At 36.1% G+C, this 18,459-nt stretch overlaps 1 protein-coding gene across 1 annotated transcript; it reads left to right on the top strand.

The window, feature by feature from the left end:
• Nucleotides 1-82: 82 nt before the first annotated feature.
• Nucleotides 83-18,188, top strand: LOC127856849 (very-long-chain (3R)-3-hydroxyacyl-CoA dehydratase 2-like). Its single transcript, XM_052392992.1, has 7 exons — nucleotides 83-245; nucleotides 4,546-4,663; nucleotides 5,643-5,750; nucleotides 12,114-12,235; nucleotides 13,407-13,446; nucleotides 16,112-16,250; nucleotides 16,673-18,188. The coding sequence occupies exons 1-7, from the start codon at nucleotides 145-147 to the stop codon at nucleotides 16,750-16,752; spliced, it is 708 nt and encodes a 235-aa protein (XP_052248952.1). The 5' UTR covers nucleotides 83-144; the 3' UTR covers nucleotides 16,753-18,188.
• The last annotated feature ends 271 nt before the right edge of the window (nucleotides 18,189-18,459 follow it).

Here is an 18,459-nt window from a genome sequence, read left to right as displayed (position 1 = left end):
CAGTTTTCGTCACGACAGGTGCGCGTTTTATCCATGACTGGTTTCTTCTCTTTGATGAAACGCTTTGATCTGATATGTGAATTCAATAAGCGTCTTGTGATATGTATTGTTTGCGGTGCAGACCAGTTTCATGCGATAACAAGTATGGCCGCCCCCAGCGCCCGCAAAACTCAGTCGAATAAGACGGAACAAAATCCGACGGTTCTTGCGTATTTGATCGCTTATAACGTCGCTCAAGTTCTAGGGTAAGTTTATATTTTTAAGATTTGAGTTGTGTGCATTAAATATTTTGTTGTAAATGATAGCACATAAATTTTTTAGATTAGTTTATTGAAGGGAGACAACCAATGCGTGAAGCGTACCACTGCTGTAAATTTTAGTTACCGACCCTTGATGCATAATTTGATTGATAAATTATTTTATAGAAAAAAACAGTGATTTGTATGCCCGCAACAAATCGAACACATCATGATCAAACGCCCTTCTCTTCCTTTTATATTGTGACATGTGGCGAACTTGCAACCACTAATTTCTATCCATAGTTATGTCCCCCACCACTAGTCTATCCTTGTATTTCGTCAATTAATTACCGGAAACCTGTCGAATTTTCATCTGGGTTATAAGAGAGCCAAGATGTGAAAACAGAAAAAAATGTCTCACAATTGGCGTTCATACACGAAAAAATAAAACGTTAGGACTCGGCAAATACTAAACCCATCAACGCATTTTTTAAGAATGATTCATCAAAAACCGTTGAAACCCAGCAGGATTCAGAGGTAATTGACATTGAACATTGTGAAAGTGAAAGTAGACAATCGGCAGCTGTCTCAATTTCCCCTTCCAATACTGTAGCAGATCTAGATCGTCTACCCATTAATAATGATACTGAAATATTCAAAATTGACATAATCCCCTGGCCCCAGTACAAAAAAACAGTTGAAAACATTTCCCATAATTAGATCTACCCCTGCAACTTTATTTTTATTAAGCCAGACGAAACGCAACCAAAACGAGATAGTCGTTGTTTCAATTCTCAAGAAAACCAATCCCGATACCCATGGCTATATCACAGTCAAACTAAACATGGGTTTATTTGTAAATATTGCGAGCTATTTGGATCCAGTAGTGGCCGAAACATTTCCTATGTCACAACTGGTGCTGTATTTGGGGACAGTCCCTCTATGAGACTTGAAACTCACAATAAGAGTGACAGAGACATGCCTCTGTAGATTAGTTATAGACATTGAAATAAACCATAACTTTTTCCCCAAATATGTCTCTTTCGCGCTCTATTTTCCCCTTTTACCCGGCGCCCAGCGTCTTCCCCTTTTTCTAACAGTGCTCCAGCTAGCAATAAATAGAGGGGCGCAGCGCCCCTATAAAATTTGCCCTCTTAAAAAGCGCCCCTCTATTTTTCTGTCAAATGCCCTTTTTGTCTCTTAAGTTGCTGTTTTCAGGCTGTATAAATCGGCTCTAGGAGAAGTGCCCCCCCCGGAGAACTGCCCCCCCAAAGATTTTTCACTGGGCGGAGAACTGCCCCCTCACTGTTTTTGTATAGGGCGGAGAACTGCCCCCTGCTGATTAATAAGGGGCGGAGAACTGCCCCCCAGTCAGAATTGATGACCCGGAGAAGTGCCCCCTAATTAAAGAAATAGCGGTGATATATAAAGCGAGTATTATAATGACAATAACGCCAGTAACTTTCTTGCTATTATGTATGGAAATTGAGTGAAATTTCAAAAGTAATATAAAGTTGTACAAGTAATAAAAGTTATAAAACGGCAAAAAATACCTGCCTCGGCATGGACGTCGTCACGTCGCCAACTTGATAATCACGTGATTTTCGTCAATGTGAACAAAGAAAAACAAATAACTTTTTGCTAATAAAAAGTTTTCGCGGCTGAATTATTTGATATTTTCCCCGTAATAAAAACAAACAATAAGAATGCAATTTAATCCATCCTTATGCCAGCTGAAAACAATAATTTATTTGTTTGTTTTCGCCAATTACGGATTTGGACGGTTCAATATAATAAACCCGTATGCGGCTTTATTCAAAGCTAACAAGTTCTTAACAATTAAGGTCGGTCCGGTCTACCAATTAAAAGATTAAAAGATCGCGGTACTTATCGTTAACAGTAACAAGTTTTCTGCCTGCCTTATTAGCTGCTAATTAAAGCAACTGTTACCGATTTTGTTTGTTTGGCATGTCGACATGATCTGCTCAAAATGCAAACTGCGGACGACTCGACGGTCTGGCGATGCTTCCGATGGATAAGGTGCTAGAAGACATGAATTAACTAAACAACATAAATAAATTGCTTATAAATTCAACTTCACTTCACTTTTTTCTTCAAGTCAGCTTAATTATTGCCTTTGCCTTGCCTATTAATTTACTTTTTTATATGTCAATTAACGTTTTTTCCATGGGTCAATACTATCTTTATAATGTAAATTAATTCCGATGTAACTTTTCCTCCATAAGTACCGAGTTGCACGTCTATATTTAGTTGCAACACATTGCCAGTATTAACACGCACGCGTTTCCTGTGTGGATCTCGACTATGTTTGGCGCTCTTATTAAAACACGACTTTTACAAGGCATTCATGTATAGTGAGTGGTGCAGATGCGTACCAAGGGCCTTAAACAGTATTATCACATGCCTCTAGACAATTTGTGTTATTCAGTTCGATAAATGGTAATATACTTGTACTGAAATTAAATTGTTACCGGATAAAATGTGTACGGCGATAACGTAAAATTACCCGTAAGTATTGTTTTCACTACGTAACTAATAACTTATATGACACCGGGGGGCAGTTCTCCGCCCCTACAGATTTGATGGGGGGCAGATATCCGCCTACTAAATTCTGACAGGGGGGCAGTTCTCCGCCCCTACCGATTTGATGGGGGGGCACCTCTCCGCCACCTTTAAAATAAGGGGGCAGTTCTCCGGGGGGCAGTTCTCCGGGGGGGCACTTCTCCGGATACCGGTTTGTTATCAGATCACTAATTAGTCTTTTGTTGCAGACGATAGTAACATGCTGTGAGAGATTATCTCTGGGGTCACGCTTGGTTAGGCACAATCACACTCTAATGAAATCAAACTCAGCACTATTGATTTTTTTAACTTCTGAATTCTTTGGCTATGATTTTTTTCCCAAAATAGTGATTTTTAAATTCAAATAACTATTAAAATTTGAAAATTAATCATCTTTTTTAATGCGAATATTCGGTTAATTTTTAGTCCGAAATTACGGCATGGAAAAACATATACATACGTGTTTGGATTTTATTTCTGAACTTTAAAACACTGTCTGTCCTCAATCATGATTAATTTAAACATGAATAGGGGCAATAACAATGTTTCATTTTAATCTCCAGACTGGATGCTACTTTATGGTGACATTGATCATTGTCAATATAGATTTTTGTTTTAATTAATATTATTATTGTGGACAAACATTGGCTCAAAGTTATTTAAAGCAATGAATTTAAGAGTTGACAGTCACAACGTTTTTTTGACCCAGTGAAACCCCTGAATTTATTTCATGTTTTCTTCGTTTCTCTAATATGTGTAGTCGGATGCTAGCCCAAGGCCAATTAAGTTGCTTATGAAATTGGCTACTAAGCGCCATGTAAATAGTAATATATTTATTATAATTTCATTACACAAAATGAGGAACAGCATACAATTGGTGAAATCATTCAATGCACAAATGTTTACAATTCATGAGTATAAAGTATAACCAAAAAATATATTTAAGTAAATTTATAACCAAATGCCCTATTTTCCAAAGTTACGCGTGAAATGTGCCCTTTTTAGGGAAGCTCCCCTCTATTTTGAAAAGCTGGCTGGAGCACTGTCTAAGAAAAACCCTGTCATATTTGGCATATATGTGTATCTCATGGAGCTGCACATTTTGGGTGGTGAAAGGACAAGGTCATCCTTCAAGGTCAAAGGTCAAATATATGGGTCAAAATCGCTTATTAAATGTACACTTTTGAAACATTTGAGATAGCAACTTGATATTGGCATGCATGTGTATCCCATGGAGCTTACATTTTGAGTGGTAAAAGGTGAAGGTCAAGGTCATCCTTCAATTTCAAAGGTCACATATATGGGGACATAGGGTTTCACAAACACATCGCTTGTAATTTCTCTGGATTGTAACTTAAGTGGTCATGGGTTTGTAAGGAATAAACCTAATGTGTAACGTGTATTGACATTAAAGTTTTATCTATCCAACAGTTATGTAGTTTTTGCATCTTAACCTTTCTGGTCTATTTCAATTTTCTATCCCTAGCTTTAAGTTCTCTGGATTTTAACTTTATTATTACAGTGGTTGTTTTGTTGTAAGCAATGTGTTATTGACATTTGAGTTTTATTTACCCGTATCAAACATATATCTAGTGTTTGCATCGTAACCTTTCTTAGGTCTATTTCTGTTTTTAAACACTTCAGGTGAGGAAAAACTGAAAAAAACAATATTTTAAAATTTAAGCATGTGAATATTTTTATTTGGGAGGATTGTGTCTTGCAGATGGAGTGCAATCATGTTAGCACTGCTAGGGCACCTGTTTGTAGAATGGGACTACAAGGGGGTGTATGAAAAGGTGTCACCTCTTCTCAACATCTTCCAAACTGCTGCTCTGTTGGAGGTCGGTACACTCAAAGAATTTGCTGAGGAAAGATTTTGTGGTTTTGCAAAAACAACTTATGTCAGTCTGTTTTATCTTTAACAGTTGTGTCAACGAATTAAACACCACAATTGCTCTGCATATACAAATAAATTGGGGTTAGTCATCACATAAAAAGGTGTTTAATTCGGTAAATTTACTTTGCAATAATGACCAGGCTTTTTTTAAGCATAAGCTGTTCCTTTTCTAGTGTGATGCAAATGTGTTAATGTTTCCTTAAAAACAGATGCACAGTGTATAGTTAAAATGTACTTATAAACACAATATTTCAAATATGAAATCAACCATGTTTTCAATAGTTTTATGGCAGGAAGGCATGCATTCATGCTAATTTAGTGTCACTGTTAATAAACATTTTGTATGTCTTTGAAGTTTGTAGATAAAACAGATCATACAGGGCCCTTGCTACACTTTGGGGGATTGGGGCCTAGGCCCTTAGAAGGGTGAATTTGCGTCGTTTTGGGAGATAAGGGAAATTTTAGACGATCTTTTAACCAACCATTCAACACTTAAAATTGCTATATTTTAGCGTTATTTAAATAAATATACATTTAATCAAAGGTTAATAGCACAATACCAGCTGGAAACATAGGTATAAAAGTAAAAAAAAAATTTTTTGAGGGGGGGATTTTTAGCTGAAATAGGGGGGAAAGTATACTTTTTTCATGGGGGAAGATATTCGGCGGTAAAAAGTGCAAATCGAGGGCCCTGTCATATGAGCCTCCATCTGGGTAATGGGGTCTTATTTGTGTGTGTTTACTGTAACGGTTTTCCCAGACTAGCCTGTGCTTTAACTATATTTTCGCTATGAAGAGGCTTATCTGAAACAACGGTTAACACGCATGTACTAAGTCCAGTTTTCATTGAACGCTGCTCAATTGATCGTAAGATGATTTGAAAAGTGCACCTTTTTAGTCTGTTGTATATGCCCTGCTTGCAGATTGTTCACTGTGCTGTTGGGATGGTACGATCAAATGTGATGCTGACAGCTTTCCAAGTGATTTCTCGTATCTTTGTGACATGGGGAGTTGCTTACAGCATACCTGAGGTATAAATGTATGCAGTATATCATGTGATTTTTTTTCTGGAAAAAGGTTTATAGAAAAGGTTTCCTTTCACAATCCGATTTACATGTCGTTTTCCAGAAAAGCACATGAATGTCTGCCGCATTTATGTAATTTCTTGTGTTTAACTCAATCAAAATTTGTTGGTTTTTAGCTTGGCTGCTGTCCGCCATGCTAAAACCTTAACATCGGCTCTAAAATCAAAGTGCTTCCACTGACAACTTTGAAACTTCAAATGTAGATGCACCTTGATGAGTTCTACATGCCCAACCATTTTGGGGTCACTAGGTCAAAGGTCAAGGTCACTGTGACCTCTAAAAAAAATAATTCTGACAATCTTTCATTCATTCAAAACTGCACCGAAGCTGAGCGTTGGTAGGTGCTCTTGTTTTTTTTTGCAAGCATTGAGTAAATTATTAAAATATGTGACACATCTATTTTTTCTGCTGTCGTCTTCCATTTTGTTCGAATTTATATGATTACTGCATATAGTTGTATAGAGCCAATGTCAAACTTAATGAAAAAGAGGTCAAAGGTCAAACTTATGATAATATACCTTAATATGACTGTAGCCTTAATGGTCGTCAATCATGCAGTTTTGAATAAGATCCCACAAATGTTCCGCATGTGGAGATTGTATGTATTACATACAATCTAGTGCAAGACCTGTTTTCCTAGCATAAAAGTAAAGGTCCCACATTTAAGTTAAATGGCAAATACAGTCTTCGAAATTAGCTTTGAAAAGTTGCATGGCAGTCGGGCCAGTTACTTAAGAATTTTAACATGCCCAACATATTTTTTACATGCCCGAACTTTTTTAACCAAAAATATAACTACTGGCTGCAGAGTGACATGGGCAATTTTTGACACGAGAACCGCTGCTCCCTTGTCATTGACATAGGACTCTCCTATGTCCAATCTCTTTGCCTTGTCAAGTTTGCAAATCTCAACAAAGTCCCTAAAAGACTTATTTGGCAATATAATGAGCTGTTCTAAATTTGATAGGTAATTTTTAATTGTCAGCTTTCTTCAACTGAATTAGACACCTGGCAGCCTTGGACTCAGACACATCTTGAGTAGAACTGGAATTTTTGACAGTACTTCGCTCATGTAGTTTGTTTTTTTCATGCACTTTATTTATACCCCAACAAACAAAGTTTATGGGGGTATATACATGTAGGAATGAGCTTGTCTGTCCGTCGGTCCGTATTAAAGTGTCCGCTCTCTCCTTAGCTCATCTATTTTTGGAAAAAAAATTATGAGCTATTGTCATCACCTTGGCGTCGGCGTCAGCGTCCGGTTAAGTTTTTGCGTTTAGGTCCACTTTTCACAGAAAGTATCAATGCTATTGCATTCAAACTTGATACACTTACTTACTATCATGAGGGGACTGGGCAGGCAAAGTAAGATAATTCTGGCGTGCATTTTGACAGAATTATGTGCCCTTTTTATATTTAGAAAATTGAAAATTTGGTTAAGTTTTGTGTTTAGGTCCACTTTATTCCTACAGTATCAAAGCTATTGCTTTCATACTTGCAACACTTATTAACTATCATAAGGGGACTGTGCAGGCAAAGTTATGTAACTCTGACTGGCATTTGGACGGAATTATGGGCCCTTTATACTTAGAAAATTGAAAATTTGGTTAAGTTTTGTGTTTTGGTCCACTTTACCCCTAAAGTATCATAGATATTGCTTTCATACTTGGAACACTCGCAAACTATCATAAGGGTACAGTAAAAGGACAAGCTGCATAACTCTGGTTGTCATTTTTACAGAATTATGGCCCTTTTTTGACTTAGTAACTTTGAATATATGGTTAAATTTTGTGTTTCGATCCACTTTACTTCTAAAGTATCAAAGCTATTGCTTTCAAACTTCAAATACTTTCATGCTATCATGAGGTTACTGTACCTGGCAAGTTGAATTTTACCTTGACCTTTGAATGACCTTGACTCTCAAGGTCAAATTATTAAATTTTGCTAAAATTTCCATAACTTCTTTATTTATGATTAGACTTGATTGATACTTTGACAAAACTACTCTTACCTGACATACCACAATAGACTCCACCCAAACCATCCCCCGTGCCCTCCCCCCCCCCCCCCCCCCCCTCCGAATCCCCCCCCCCCTATTTTTTTTTTTTTTTTTTTTTTTTTTTTTTTTTTAAGATCATCTCACAAATGACCACCACACCCTCACACTATACCCCCCACGACCCCACCCCCCCATTTTTTTTTTGAAACGGTTAAAAAAACACAAATATTTATTTTTATTATTTTATGTTTGAAATACTGTCCAACCATCGCACCCAAGAATCCACCCCCAACCCCCCCCCTCTCCCCCCCCTCCCCCCGAATCCCCCCCCCCTAATTTTTTTTTTTTTAAGATCATCTCACAAATGACCACCACACCCTTACACTATACCCCCCTACCCCCCCCCCCACCCCACCACCCCAATTTTATTTTATTTTGAAACGGTTAAAAAACTCAAATATTTATTTTTATTATTTTATGTTTGAAATACCGTCCAACTATCGCACCCAATAATCCACCCCCCACCCCCCCTCCCCCCCGATTCCCCCCCCTAATTTTTTTTTTTTAAGCTCATCTCACAAATGACCACCACACCCTTACACTATACCCCCCCCCTACCCCCCCCCCCAACCCCCACCACCCGATTTATTTATTTTTTTGCTTTTTTTCACATGTTTGGAAGATAATGTAATAAATGTTCACACCCTCACACTATACACCCCTCTTCACTCCACCCCTCCCTCCTTTGAAAATGAAAGTCCCTTCACCTTTGAAAAGAAAATAGATGAGCGGTCTGCACCCGCAAGGCGGTGCTCTTGTTCAAGTTGTTTTCATCCGATCTACACCAAACTTGTTCAGATGTATCTAGATTGATGTTTAGGTCAACGTTGAATATGGTTCATGCTGGGTCAAAAACTAGGTCACGGGGTCACTTAGTGCGTGTCAAATATTGAGCATGGTGTCCGCTCTCTAATTCAAGTAGTTTTTATCAGAGCTTCACCAAACTTGGTCAGAAGTTGTATCTAGATGATGTGTAGGTCAAGTTTGAACATGGGCCATGCCGGTTCAAAAGCTAGGTCACTGGGTCACTTTGTGCGTTTTAAACATTGAGCATGGTGTCTGATGTTTTTTGTGAAGACAACATGCAAAATATTCTGTGTCAATGCGGCATGTGGGGGTATTCGTCACATCTGTGACAAAGCTCTAGTTGTTTTAAGTTTAAAAACACTGTCTTGCACCTTCAACAAAATTGCACAACTTGTCTTTGGGTGTCACTGCTATGTCTGTACACTAACTACAGAACATGCCATTTTTGTACTGGAGCCACAGTCGATTGTTACACCAGTGTTTGTTTGCAAAATTGACAAAAAGATTTGCAAATATCAAGAACTACTTATGATTTTTAGCATGGCTGTTTTCGGAGAAAGCCCGAGCTATTGTCATAGCCAGCTCGTCGTCCGCCGTCCCCCGTAGGCGTCGTGCTAAAACCTTAACATTGGCCATAACTTTTTAAATATTGAAGATAGCACCTTGATATTACGCATGCATGTGTATCTCATGGAGCTGCACATATTGAGTGGTAAAATTTCAAGGTGAACATCATCCTTCAAGGTCTAGGGTCGAAACAACAAAGTCAAGGGAAGTAATAAGCTATAAATGGACATAGTTATCTGACCTTCCCACGCATATAATTTTGTTAAATAAATCAAAGCGCCGCAGTAGGCGGCATTGTGTTTCTGACATACACATTGTGGTAAAAGGTCAAGGTCATCCTTTACAGTCTATGGTAAAAAATACAGTTTTAAGGGAAGTAATAAGCTTTTAAAAGGGAGAAAATTATTCAATATTGAACATAGCCACTTTATATATTTGGCATGCAGGGGTTTTTTTTACTAAGAAAGTGACGCCGATATTCGGCGTCTTCCCCTACCAGAATTTTTCCCCTAAAAATACCATTTCCCCTCCAAAAATATAATTTTTCACCAAAATATAATATTTTACCCTCAAATAAAAAATGTTTTTTTTTCTTTTGAGAAGTCGACACTTATCCAATTTGTACCATGTACAACGATCTCGCTCGCTCTCTCTCCCGTCGAACACTCAAATCTGGGAATCCCAGTGATTCTATATATAGCTCTTAAATTACGTCATTGAAACCGGGCAACTAATCGTATTATTCATGTGACTATTTTACTGGATAACGGTCTTGCGCGAGAAGGGTGTTTCGTCAATTAATTACCGGAAACCAGTCGAATTTTCATCCGGGTTATGTGAAAGCCAAGATATAAGCGTTAAAACAGAAAAAAGTCTCACAATTGGCGTTCATACACGAACAAAATAAAACGTTCGGACTCGGAAAATATTAATTGCGTTGACACATTTTTTAAGAATGAATCATCAAAAACCGTTGAAACCCAGCAGGATTCGGAGGTACATGTTGTCAAATAATGATGAGAAATTGGGTGAAATATTTGGGTTTTCTTTATGTACGAAATATTGACAAAAAGATTAAATATTTGGATCTGGTGTGTGTTTAACAACAAAGGGGTTACAATACTGTTGACACATGCCTTAGGCTGTATTTGCATTATTTATTATTTGTACCACAACGCTCATTAACGTGTGCATACTTGAATAGTGACTTCTCCAGATTGTAATTCAGCCAATTAGAAATAAAGACACATAGAACACTGACCAATGGGATTCATAACTGAGTTTCACGGGCCAGATGTTAGAGGGAAACAAGACAGTTAGCGTTTAGACTTGGAGGTGTACGGATCGAGAAAGATACGATCATGTAGCTATCACAACGTATTTGTATAACTGAAAATATTAAGTAGATATCGAATGATAGGCTACACACTGGTAATTTAAGAGTAATGAACATTGTTAGTAACTACGTGTCACCTATGAACTATGAACGATTACGGGACAATGTAATCAACATTGATTAATACGTAACTGTCTGATTATTGTGAAAGTCAAAGTAGTCAATCGGCAGCTGCCGCACCTTTCCCTTCCAATACTGTAGCAGATTTAGATCGTCAACCCATTCAACATGAAATTGAAATCATAATATTGACACCGTTCCCCGGCCCCAGTTGAAAACATTTCCCATTATTAGATCTACACCTGCAACTTTATTTAGGACTTTGACTTTAATATCATACTTGTTTATGTGTTTAAGAACAAAAAGGTCAGAGACATGCCTCTTTTTCAAAAAAAAACCTGAAGTCTGTAGGTGAGTTATAGACATTGAAATGAACAGTTTTTATTTTTTTCCCCAAATATGTCTCTTTCGCGCTTGATTTCCCCCTTTTACCCAGCGTCCAGCGTCTTCCCCTTTTTCTAAAAAAAAACCCTGGCATGCATGTGTATCTCATGGAGCTGCACATTTTGAGTAGTGAATCTACAGTCACAGTATAGTGGCTTTTAATTATTTGCTACTAAAATTAAAGATTTGTTACAGACAATTATTTTCAAGGGAAGTAATTTATATACTTATAAATCTCATATTATATATTTCCTTACCAAGAATTGAAGTTCTTTTCACAGTTACTGTACAGATTTATTATTTTGATTATTTATAACCCAAATGATTGATTTTTCAAAGTTTTTTTTTTAAATGATATAATTATAATTTCTTTGATGTTCATTACATACCTCTGGACTTATGTCCATAGATACATGATCAACTGTGGTTATGATCTCTTTTAAACCACACGCCTTGGTTGTCAGTGATGTCTGACATGGTCATAATTGACTGTGAGACCCTCCCCTCCCCCCTTCCAGTTGGATTGGACAAAATTCAAGGAAGTAATAACCTTTCAAGGGAGATGATTTCTATACCTGCCAAATGATAAATACAAATTTAATTTCAATGCGGCACAGTAGGGGGCATTGTGTTTCTGACAAACACATCTCTTGTTGGGTCACTAGGTCCAAGTCACTGTGACCTCTAAAAAAAAAAAATTCTGACAAGCTTTCGCAGCCGAGCGTGTCACCCGTTATGCGGTGCTCTTGTTTTATAAACTGTCAATTGGCTTCAATAATTTACATGTCTGGGGGGCGACAAACGTGAATTTTTGTATGTGCCTGCCAGTAAATTTACTCGCCACAGGCGATCGGGCGTGTGCTAATTGCAAGGACTGCAAATTTGGCATAATTTTTTTAATCTTTTTCTTGACAGTAAAAAAATTAATGTGACTCGCATTAAAAGAGGTTCATTCACACCAAAATTGATGTTCAATCATGCCTAAATTTTAGGGTGAAATCATATGGTAGATGACAGTTTGTATTGTTTTCATCAGGTCCATGACATATTTGGAGTCACTATGTTCATATTTGCCTGGACGCTGACAGAGATAATTCGCTATTCCTTCTACATGTTCTCACTGATAGGAGAGGTCCCATATGCGATACAGTGGTGCAGGTAACTGAATTGTTCTTAATTGAATCTACGTAAGAGTTTACCATGTCAAGCAACAGAACTGAATAATCATATACATGTACCATTTTCTTGCCCCCTTTTGAAGAAGACAGTTTATTATAGACGCCCTATTGTTGGTCCATGCGTTTTGGTCACCGCCATAACTTTGCCATATTATGATGCATTAAAAAAAAACTGCCACAAATGTCCACCATTGAAAGACGAGGTATTGCGTGAAAACCAGTCTCCCTACCTCAAGGTAACACTTTAAAATCAAAGGTAAAATTTGCCATGAAACAGATTGAAAATACCCGTCTCAGCAAAACTTTGCCACATATTAATGGATTAGGTAGAGAAGGAAATAACATAGCACAAAAGGAAGCCAACTCAAGATGAACTCTTATGGCGTGTAACAACCACCTCCTCATCTCAAAGGTCAAGGCCATAATTAGATGTCAAAATTAAAGATCGTCCATAAAAATTTTAGCTCACTCAGCCATAACCTTTGCCATATGTTCATGGAGTTAAGAATAACTTGCCAAAAATGCAATTCTATAATAAGATGAAATGTGGGGTGTTACGATAGTCTTCCTAAATCAGTGGTTAATGTCACACTATAAAGAATAAGCTTGACCATTAAACACCTTATTCTGACTTTGACTTTGTCACTCATGCTATTTTAAGATTACACCTACAAATGACAACCATAAGGACATGGCATTTTGTGTCTAAAATCTGCCTCAGAAATTTGGGTTAAACTAAGAGATCAAAGGTTAAAATTGGCTATTAAAAAGAACTTTCCGCACTCAAGCTTTTTCATTTATCATACAATGTTAAGACAACTTGCCACAAATGACTGCCATGAAGAGTAGCCATTATATTCCCTGTCTCATTAACCCAAAGGTCAAGGTCAACCTTAACAGTCAAAAGTCACATTTGGCCATAAACAGCTTGTGTTTGGTCAAGTCTTCAACAATTGATGTCTGTAAAGTCAGGTTAGCGCTCCTAATCTGTTACAAAAGGGGCGCGCACATAATAATCACAGTCCCATATTTTAAATACAATTTTTTATAATGAATTTCTCATACTAGAATGATGAGTCAATAAAATTGTTTAATGATATCAATTGTTTTGATACAATTTGTTCATTTGTAATACTGTATTTATTTTTCAGATACACGTTTTTCATTGTGCTCTATCCAATTGGTGTCACGGTATGTTGGTGTTTTCTAGATCATAAAACTTCATTTCCTGGTATACTTAGAAAACCCACTGATTCAATACACATAGAATATTATGTGAGATCTTCAATTTTATGAAGCAAGTTTTAATTTGTGTATTATTTTTACCAAGTACATACAACTACGAGCCAACTTGCATTAACTGTAGCAAGATCTCTTAAAATTGTCTTATGCAAACCAAGATTAGTGTAAAGGCTTTAATCTGAGCTCAATTAACATGCTCACTTCTTTCTTTAAGACAGAAAATGCTCATCAAAAGTGGAAATTTAGCACAGAATGATAAATGAAACTTTCAGCATGAACTCAGGCCTGTTTTCCTACACCACTGCCACATATTGGATGTATTTAGTCATATGTCTTTGTGGTTATTACTCAGAGGTAAACATTTGATGAAACATGTCAAATTCATTTTGTTATCACATAATAGTCCAAATCCAAATTTGAAGGAAAAGGCAAAATAAAGATCTGAGAAGAAAAAAGTGCATTTGTTTGTTATATTTTTATAAAGCCCAAAGTTTATTTCACTGGGTATCCTGTGTAGTATACAGCCTGATGTTAAGACAACAATGTAACATCTTACAAAACAATTAATTTGTGTTTGGAATAAGTAAGTGAAATGCAAGTTCCTTATTATTCACAGAAAATTACTTTTAATTTTGTCTGGTTTTCATAAAACAGTTTGTACATTTTGAATCCAATATAAATTAAAGTTTACCTGTAGATTGGTGATTATTATTAAACGAGAACAGTTTCTTATGGGAGCATATCACATTTCATGATTTACAAATGTTCAATATCTCATATTAATAGTTGTGAAGAAACTAAAGATCATTATTGACGGGATTATGTATTCTCATTCAAACTAAAACAACCTTAAAGAATTGTCACTTTCACATTGCAGTAAATAGTTGTGCATACCCAGAGATAAGTTGCGAACTTGATCTCTTAGACGTCAAATAGTGGCATATCCCACAATTCACTTTTTGCACTTTCATTTATTTTTACAAAAAATTGAAAATGTTATTGGTTATAAAATTCGTAAATCTATCTTGTTTCTATTGACAAATATTGCTTTTTAAAATGTAAGTTGTTTGCAATGATTATTCATTATGGAGTGATGTGATTTATGGTTTGAAATGTCCTGGCCATTGTTATGAAAATGTCTCAATTTTGACCCCTAGCATTAAAGCATAGATGAATTAAACTGCCCCATTAGTTGAGACTAAAGAATGTTAAAAATAGTGACTTACGACAGAGCATTTACAACGAACCAGCAAAACATTTCATAAGTAAATTTTGTACTATATGCTCAATTGTTTAGTTGTCTTGTAAAATAATGTTGCTTATATGGACTTTTATATCTCAAAACTTATTTCACATTGACCGTTTTTGCCTTTATATTGTAAACTTCCTTTGTAATGAATGTAAATTTGTGTATTGGAATTTAGTAAAACAAATTAAAAATCACCCCATTGGTGCAAAAAGGTACCTTGTGGCTTTTAATTTCAATGTCACATGGTACCTTTTTGCACCAATGGGGCTATATGATATCCGTTACTTAAATGGTGTTATTAATCTTGTGAAAAATGTGTAAAAAAAAGATTCTATATTGTAACTTTAACATCTGACTGAGGGGAATAAACTTGAATCACTATAGATATTTGTCAGTCTTTTGTCTGAAGTAGACACAAACATGATTACAGCGATTTTTTTTCCACTTGGGAATAGACCAGTACCAGCCCCATTGGAAAAAAGGTGCACAAAAAACCCTGAAATAGAGAAATTTACGTTGTGAAATCTTCATATTGGGAATACGTGTATTTTATTTTATCACCCAAAATACTTAAAAATGTATAACTAAGTGTTGTCAATATAATATTCACATAGGTTTTAGCCATAGAGTGGCAAAGGGAAACTAACAAAATGTTGCATTTTATTTTTTTTTAAATATTTGGAAACCTTCAATGGGATTTTTGTTCTTTCCTAATTTTGAAAGTGCTGTTTTCCGGTACTTTATAAAGAAGGAAAGAACTCGCTGGATTATTTAAACTTTGTACAGAATTCTAGATGAGGGGGTGGGGGAAAGATGATGTTCTTAACGACTGTGACAAACTCTAGTTTGGCAAAATTCAGTTCATATGTATTAGGGTGATAAGCTAGCATTGTTTAACTTTACAACTTAGATACGCTTTTTGGGGGTTTTGTAGTCCCTTAGAAATAAAGAAAAATACCATTCTTAATTGACTCAAGTTAAAAAGGCTTCATTTCCAACCTTATGATACTAATAGGCAGCAAACGCCATAAAACCTGAACAGACTGCAAATATCTTGCAGGCTGTTATTGTTGAATGATGGTTGCATGTAGCAATTTTCACCTTTCTTCTGAGAAAGAAATTGTTAATCATTCACTGCTGGAACCAAATTTTGAAGGCCTTTGCAAACAGCTTGGATTCAGATGAGACGCCACAGAACGTGGCATCTCATCAGGATCCAAACTGTTTGCTATTCTTATAGTATTCTTTGAAAAAACTGAAGAAAATGCTAATTTTAGTAATTCAGCAGACGACATTTTAGCAGACGACAAATTTCCCAGCATGCAAATTGTTAATCAATCACTGCTGTTATATGCCATGTTGCAGGGTGAGCTGCTGTCAATGTGGGGAGGCTTACCATACGTAGAAGAGACAGGTCTCTACAGTGTGGCACTGCCAAATGCGGCTAACATGTCTTTTAGATATGATTACTACATGAAATTCTTCATGTTTATGTACATCCCTGGTGCGTATTCATCTAATTTGTTAGAGTTTATTGGCGGATTTTAAGAAAGAGGTTTAATCTAATGTGTTATCCTTTAAGTCCATGATTTTTAATTGTTCTTAAATTCGTGATAAAGGCTTGTGCTATTGGAACTTTCATAATAATCCAAATCCTCAATAATATTGAGGAATTATAGACCATTGATTTAATGTCATTGGCCAGTTAAGCCATTCCTGCATTCTTAAACGAATAGTACCTAGTTGTCTTTTAACTGGTCACCAAAAATATTTGTGAGCTATTTATCTTTACCAACTGTGTTAATCGACCAAATCCCCCTATGAATATTAGAATGCTGAATCATGACCTTTTATTTGCATGTATATGAATTGTAGTTTCCTATTTGGCAATCAGTTCCAAAGTTCATCAATCTGTTTTTCTTGCAGTGTTTCCACAGCTGTATATGCATATGCTGGCCCAGAGGAGAAAAGTGATTGGAGGAGCAGAGAAAGCGAAAACTGATTGAACATAAATACTGCGTGATTGAACATCTCTCATAAACACTGTGTGATTGAACATCCCTCATAAACACTGTATGATTGAACATCCCTCATAAACACTGTGTGATTGAACATCCCTCATGAACACTGTGTGATTGAACATCCCTCATAAACACTGTATGATTGAACATCCTTCATATATTGTAAACACTGTGTGATTGAACATCCCTCATAAACACTGTTTACATCATACCCCTAGTTGTACAGAGCTGTGTTCTGTAAACACTGGGCTTAATGCATGTGCATAAACTAAAGTAAAGGCCCACATTAAGCCTGTGCTGATATTTTTTAGGATATTTTCGGTTGAACTTCACTTATTTTGGACATTGCTATTACTTAGAGAAACATTTAAATTATAGTTTTATGTATGAATTACTATTCATCCAGTATAATAGTAGATGCAATTGAAAAGCATTTGCAAGGCTATTTATCTGCAATTTAGAAAGTACCAGTATATTTGTCAAGTAATAAGGGCTATAACTTTATTTTATTTTTCTCTGTGTTCTTATTGAAGATACTTTATAGTATTCTATGTTTTTATAGGCAAACCCATTTCATGACAAACTTCAAACAGACAAATCAGTTCACAAATCTGTTTAATTTATTTGACAATATGACAGAGTGAAATGATGTTATGGTGTTTTATTGTATATATGGCTTTATTAAGCAGATTTAAAGTAATTTTAAGTTGTAGATTTTACAAATGCTCAATAATTTATATTGGCCCACAACATAATGGCAAATGCACACAATATGTAATATACTTTTCTAAAGTAATACCCTGTTCATGGTATTTGAATAAACACTTCATGTGAAAACACATGTTGTAAGACTGTAAGATGTTCCCAATCTTTTTGAGGCTTAATACGAGTCTCCCTTTCCGATAGGGACCTAATGCATATTCGTGAAGTGTCTTCCCTGATTAGCCTGCTCAGGGTAACCAGGGATGACACTTTCCTCTTTTCAGGTATTTTTCAAGTCTCTTCTATGAGAATGTCCAGTTGAAAAGTGTCATGCCCTATTAGCCTGTGCGGACTGCATTGGCTTATCTGTAACGAAACTCTTAGCACATGTATTAACCTAGTTTCCCCTGAGGGATTGTCAAACATGTATAGTCATATAAATTACCTGTATGTGATAGCAGAAATGTTTCTCTTGGAATAAAAAGCTTAATTTTCGATGTACTTACCAAAAGGAAAGCATTCTATAATTTGTGTGTGCCTTTGTATAAGAGTGTTTTTGTTTTAATTTTACATTTAAATATTGTATGTTAATCACGGACTCTATATGATATACGCTCCGTGGTTAAATGTGTAATGTACAATTTACATTGACTGTTTAAAATATTTTCATCGCCAATAGTGTATTCATTAAATAATTCAATAAGAAGTGTGCATTTTAATGTTGGTTGTGGTTATTTTGCTATATAGATATATATACTCCGACTACACTGCATTGTTTCGTATATGGTGTACAACTATTATATTATGCTTGGAAACTATTCAGCATTCCATATGCTGAGAATAATTAACTACAGAACAACGATGATTCTTTATCGTTTATAAAACGATAGGCATAACTTTCTAGTGTATACCTGCAACAAAACTCTTCAAGCTTCGTTATGTTTTCTGTGCCAAATCCGACCAATTTGTAAGAGTGGCGATGAGTTTTCA

This window comes from Dreissena polymorpha, chromosome 14, assembly GCF_020536995.1.
Source record: "Dreissena polymorpha isolate Duluth1 chromosome 14, UMN_Dpol_1.0, whole genome shotgun sequence".
Taxonomy (NCBI): Eukaryota; Metazoa; Mollusca; class Bivalvia; order Myida; family Dreissenidae; genus Dreissena; species Dreissena polymorpha.
Note: the sequence above shows the minus strand (reverse complement) of the source record. Positions and strands in the feature narration are given on the sequence as shown.

Bases quoted from the DNA above. Each gene is read 5' to 3' on its own strand.
- LOC127856849 (XM_052392992.1), top strand. From the start codon at position 145: ATGGCCGCCCCCAGCGCCCGCAAAACTCAGTCGAATAAGACGGAACAA. The intron at 4,664-5,642 runs GTCGGTACACTC...CCCTGCTTGCAG, and splicing joins AAACTGCTGCTCTGTTGGAG to ATTGTTCACTGTGCTGTTGG. The intron at 5,751-12,113 runs GTATAAATGTAT...TGTTTTCATCAG, and splicing joins TTGCTTACAGCATACCTGAG to GTCCATGACATATTTGGAGT.